Source organism: Bison bison, unplaced genomic scaffold, assembly GCF_000754665.1.
Source record: "Bison bison bison isolate TAMUID 2011002044 unplaced genomic scaffold, Bison_UMD1.0 scf7180017864184, whole genome shotgun sequence".
Classification (NCBI taxonomy): Eukaryota; Metazoa; Chordata; class Mammalia; order Artiodactyla; family Bovidae; genus Bison; species Bison bison.
The window spans coordinates 3,938,889-3,944,888 of NW_011494756.1; the positions used below are offsets into that span (position 1 = coordinate 3,938,889).

At 40.7% G+C, this 6,000-nt stretch overlaps 1 protein-coding gene across 1 annotated transcript in view; it reads right to left on the minus strand.

The window, feature by feature from the left end:
- TTC29 (tetratricopeptide repeat domain 29) overlaps positions 1-6,000 on the minus strand; it is a 332,216-nt gene that overhangs the window by 245,784 nt on the left and 80,432 nt on the right. The window contains exon 6 of the mRNA XM_010843700.1: positions 2,245-2,457. Within this exon, the coding sequence (XP_010842002.1) occupies positions 2,245-2,457 (213 nt within the window). The remainder of the gene's footprint in view (positions 1-2,244; positions 2,458-6,000) is intronic.

Consider the following 6,000-nt stretch of genomic DNA (forward strand, 5'->3'; position numbering starts at 1 on the left):
CCCCACAGACGGCAGCCCACCAGGCTCCCCCGTCCCTGGGATTCTCCAGGCAAGAACACTGGAGTGGGTTGCCATATGCCCCAGCAATTCCACAACTAGGTATATACCCAGAGGAAGTGAAAACATGTACACAAATGTTCAGAGCAGCATTATTCATAACAGACAAAAGGCGGGAACAACATAAATGTCCATCAACTGATGAGTGGATAAAGAAAATGTGGTAATAATCATACAATAGTGCATTATTTGGCCATAAATATGAATGAAGTAGTGATACACATTACAAGATGAATAAACTTTGAAAACATGATGCGAAGTGAAAGAAGCTAGGCACAAAGGAACATACATAGCATAATTCCATTTGTGTGAGCTATCCAGAAGAGGTCAGTGCACAGAGACAGAAAGAAGATGAATGGTTACTAGAGGACAGGGGAACAAGGGTGTGGGGCATGACTTCTAGTGAGTATGGGGTCAGTGTTGATGTTTGTACAACTCTGTGCATTTATTAAAGACCAACGATGACCGAAATATGAAAATAATAGAATACTAGAGTCATGAGACCACTGTATGGCTGATGCTATACTTGTGCATTACACGAAGGCGCCCTAACAAAGGAGCTGGTGCTCTATGGATATCAGTCCTCTTCAAATACTATGTAATCCAATGTGGGAGGCAAGGCATGCAATCATCAGCCTGCTGCTTCAGGCTCCCTGACCAAAGCAGAAGGCAACAAGAAGGGGTGATTTGTTCCAGAGCATTTCAGCAGCTGTCAGAGCTCTGTGAAATACTGTGCCATCTTTTAACCTGTGTTCTTTCTTATATGCAAACTATGGCCACACATATTTATTGGTTTCAAAAGATACTCAAAATTATTACAGCATAAGAAGTTGGTTTTCTCCTATTCTCTTTATCTGTCCTTTGGAAAGTGAGAGATGCTTTCAGAGAGAAGACTGCTTGGCAGGCTCTGACTGTTGGAAGAGACCCTAAGAACTTTGCTTTCTTTGTGAATTACCTTACGATTTAGCAAATGTGAACCTAAAGTGAAATACCTTTTCCTAACTGATAACATTAACTTACATTAAAATTTCACATAACTTTTTGCATGACTAAAGTTAGCTGCTGAAATTGATCTAAGAGCTAACTATTTATGTCAGTGTTACCCCTTTGGGGTAGGTACTCGATCACCATTCATTCAAAAGCAGTTCATTCAATGGGATACGTCTTTCAACGTTATATTTATTTCAACTAATACTATTTTTAAAAAGTAACAGAGAGAATAAGCTAAGATTTTTACTTTCACTCTTTAAAAAATTAAAATCAAACCCAGAAAATCACTCCTGTTTACTCCAAATAAGCCATTTGTTATTCAGTAAACCAACTGATTAAATATAAACACAAGCTAATGAACTTTGGTTCAAGGGTATAACTTCCATCTTTTCCTCCTTCATGAAAGGGCTACTCTATTAATAAATTACTCTGAGATAATTTGTTTTACTTTGCATCTCACAAAGTAAAAGCTTATGAGTGTATGTTCCAAATTTTTCTTTGTATTTTATTCATATGCAAATGATATAGACTATCAAGCATGTGATCAGCTCTCACAAAAGCATTTTCACTATTGTGAGTGTGCATATGAATCACCTGGGGATCTTGCAAACCTGCAGATCCCGATGCAGTTGGTCTGGAGTGGGGTCGGAGAAGCTGCGTTTCTTACAAGCTTCCAGACGACGCTAATGCTGTCAGTCCAAAGGCCACACTCTTTGACAGGCCAGGGTCTAAAATATATTAAACCTCATCTTCCTGTTATTCCTAACTTAATATCCATCATATATTTCCTATTACCTGACAAAATGGAATTTACAGTGAAAGGTCTCTCAGATTTTAAGAAATATATGACTTTAAGTGTGCACATGTGTGTGCACACACGCATCCACGTGCACACACACACACCCTTAACTTTTGCAAATGACCTTACCTTCTCATTATGGGTTTATTGGTTTATCACATTACTCCCAGAGGGTTGCAATTTTGGAGATAAAGCTTTCAAGAAACTAATGGATTTCTTGTTGTCAGCACTAAGGCCCCTCTGTTTTACAGTGAAACTTGAAAGTATATTGATGGCATTTGTCTCTGCATTTCATAGGAAATAATCACCCAAACACTTGACGGTTTTTACCTCCCTCTTGGGAGAAGCAGCGTCTGCCCATTAAAGGCAGCAGTGTGAGAGTGCTCTTTTCCACCCACCTTCTTTGGCTATTTCACAAGCTTTTATTAGAATTCTGATGGCCTGTTTGTATTCTTTATTTTCCAGCATTTTGTCTGAGAGTAATCTGTAGGTCCTCAGGAGACTCTCGCAGGCCAACAAGTTGAGAACACGGCCTGTCTCATCCTTCCATATCCGCCCTTGCGTCAATTGATGGAAGGCTTCATAATGCTCCGCAGCTTCCAGAAGCTGACCTGAGGAATAAAAGCCATTCATAAATACCAACCACAGACCAGAACATAGCTTCAAATATTTTGAATACTTCTTGTGCTTTACTATTCAAGTGGGGTGAAGGAGGGTGGAACCATGGGATGCGTTCAAGTCTTTCTAAGGCTGAAGAGGACTTCAGCTGATTGAAAGGAGCTATCTCAATATGGATCTGAGATTCAGCAGATTTTTTTTTAATTAATTTTTTAAAAATTAATTTAATTGGAGGCTAATTACAATATTGTGGTGGCTTTTGCCATACATTGACATGAGTCAGCCATTGGTGTACACGTGCCCCTATCCTGAACCCTCCTCCCACCTCCCTCCCCATCCCATCCCTCAGGGTTGTCCCAGTGCACCGGCTTTGAGTACCCTGTTTCAAGCATTGAACTTGGACTGGTGATCTATTTCACACATGGTAATACACATGTTTCAGTGCTACTCTCTCAAATCATCCCACCCTCGCCTTCTCCCACAGAGTCCAAAAGTCTGTTCTTTGTATCTGTGTCTTTTTTGCTGTCTTGCATATATGGTCATCGTTACCACCTTTATAAATTCCATATATATGCGTTAATATAGTGCATTGGTGCTTTTCTTTCTGACTTACTTCACTCTGAATAATAGGCTCCAGTTTCATCCACCTCATTAGAACTGATTCAAATGAGTTCTTTTTAATGGCTGAGTAATACTCCATTATGTATGTGTACCACAGCTTTCTTATTCATTCATCTGCAGATGGACCTCTAGGTTGCTTCCATGTCCTTCCTAGCTATTGTGAACAGTCAGCACTGATTTTGGACAGACACTTGTTAAAGGGATATACTTGGGCTAGTAGAAATTAACGAGAATTGAATATGTTTAGAGATGTTGTGAATGTTAAGTAATAATTATTAACAAGAATCATATTAGCTAACATTTATTTACTCAACATGATGCATGCAAGGGATGGCTGCTATGTACTATACATGCATTTCTCATTTAATCATCAAAACAGTCCTATGGAATATAGATTTGTTATGATTACATTTTACAGAAGAAAAGAGTGAGGTTAAGAATTTTGCCCATGGGCTTCCCTGGTGGCTCAGTGGTAAAGAATTCACTTGCCAATGCAGGAGACACAAGTTTGATCCCTGACCCGGGAACACCTCACATGTCATGCAGCAACTGAGTGTGTGGGCCACAACTATCGAGTCTGTGCTCTAGAGCCTGGAAATCACAACCGCTGAGCCCACGTGCCACAACTACTGAAGCGTGAGCACCCTACAGCTGTGTGCTCCACCAGAGAACCCACCGCAATGAGAACCCGAGCACCTCATCTAGAGGGTAGCCCCTGTTTGCTGCAACTAGTGAAAATCCTGTGCAGCAACAAAGACCCCGCACAGCTAAAAATAAATAAATAAATAATCAATTTTAAAAGACGACTTTGCCCAAGATTGCATGGCCAGTGGCTTAGCAGATCTGGACAGTCTGATTTCAGAGCCCATGTTCTAAACCTCTCTGCTGTCCTGTTATCCCAGTAGAGCAGCAATTTTTCATTCTTAATAACTGAGGTATCTTGAGAGACGGTGCATTTGCTACAGGTTTCAAATGTAAATATTATGGAGCTTTAAACTACTTTTGAAAGTCTGAACTTTTCAAGGAGACTTTGTATATTCTGCTTAATTTTAAATAATAAAATAACAACTGCCCTTCTGTATTATATTTTATAATATAGTTGAAAATATATCTTCTCAAAGTCAAAATTCTAACTTACAGTCATTTGATTCCTTAAAATATGAGCAAGCACATTTCTGGAAGGGTAGTTTGTAGTTCCCCACTATAGACTGTATTTTACTTGTGAACTGACTTATAGAAATGCGCACAAAATCCTGTAATATAGATACCTCTGTTATAGTATTGGAATTACTTAACTGGAATTAACTGAAAAAGCACTTACATCTAGGCATTCCAATATCACTATTTAAGAGTAACTGTAGGCTCCAGGTGGACAGTCTGAGTTCCTATACCACTGTTACCATTTCTGCTGTTTGCATGCATGCGTGCTAAGTCACTTCAGTTCAGTCCAGTTCAGTTCAGTCACTCAGTCATGTCCGACTCTTTGCGACCCCATGAATCGCAGCACGCCAGGCCTCCCTGTCCATCACCAACTCCCGAAGTTCACCCAGAATCACATCCATCGAGTCAGTGATGCCATCCAGCCATCTCATCCTCTGTCATCCCCTTCTCCTCCTGCCCCCAATCCCTCCCAGCATCAGTCTTTTCCAATGAGTCCAAAGTACTGGAGTTTCAGCTTTAGCATCAGTCCTTCCAAAGAAATCCCAGGGCTGATCTCCTTCAGAATGGACTGGCTGGATCTCCTCGCAGTCCAAGGGACTCTCAAGAGTCTTCTCCAACACCACAGTTCAAAAGCATCAATTCTTCGGCGCTCACCCTTCTTCACAGTCCAACTCTCACATCCATACATGACCACAGGAAAAACCATAGCCTTGACTAGACAAACCTTTGTTGGCAAAGTAATGTCTCTGCTTTTGAATATGCTATCTAGGTGGGTCATAACCTTCCTTCCAAGGAGTAAGCGTCTTTTAATTTCATGGCTGCAGTCACCATCTGCAGTGGTTTTGGAGCCCCCAAAAATAAAGTCTGACACTGTTTCCACTGTTTCCCCATCTATTTCCCATGAAGTGATGGGACCAGATGCCATGATCTTAGTTTTCTGAATGTTGAGCTTTAAGCCAACTTTTTCACTCTCCACTTTCACTTTCATCAAGAGGCTTTTTAGTTCCTTGTCACTTAAGTCACTTCAGTCATGTTCAACTCCATGTGACCCACTGGATCATGGCTCACCAGGCTCCTCTGTCCATGTGATTCTCCAAGCAAGACTACTGGACTGGATTGCCATGCTCTCTTCCAGGGTATCTTCCCAACCCAAGGATCAAACTTGCACCTCTCACGTCTACCTGCACTGGCAGGTAGGTTCTTTACCATTAGCACCACCTGGGAAGCCCTTCTGCTGTTTAGCCTCAGGCTAATTACTACCCTCTTTGTGCCCAAATTTAAGGCTTCTGCAAACAAGATTATAGTGTAACTATTCAAGGTGTTATTGTGAGAAATGAATGAATATGTGTTCGATATCTGATACAGAGTAGATGCTCAATAAACATAGCTACTGTTACCAGCTGGCATAGTGATAATATTTTTTAAAAATCCACAGGCCAAATGAAACATAACCACTATTTATTTTTAAGTACAACATATTCTTTCAACAAAATATGTAGTTAAGTCCTGATGAAAATATTATCATGACTGATTAAAGGACCTTGAACTGATGTAGGATATCAGTTCAGTTCAGTTCAGTTCAGTCGCTCAGTTGTGTGTGTGAAAGGACCCTGAACTGATGTAGGATATCAGTTCAGTTCAGTCGCTCAGTTGTGTCCGACTCTTTGTGACCCCATGAATCGCAGCACGCCAGGCCTCCCTGTCCATCACCAACTCCCGACATATTAGGCTCAATTTCCTTAAATAAGATGCAC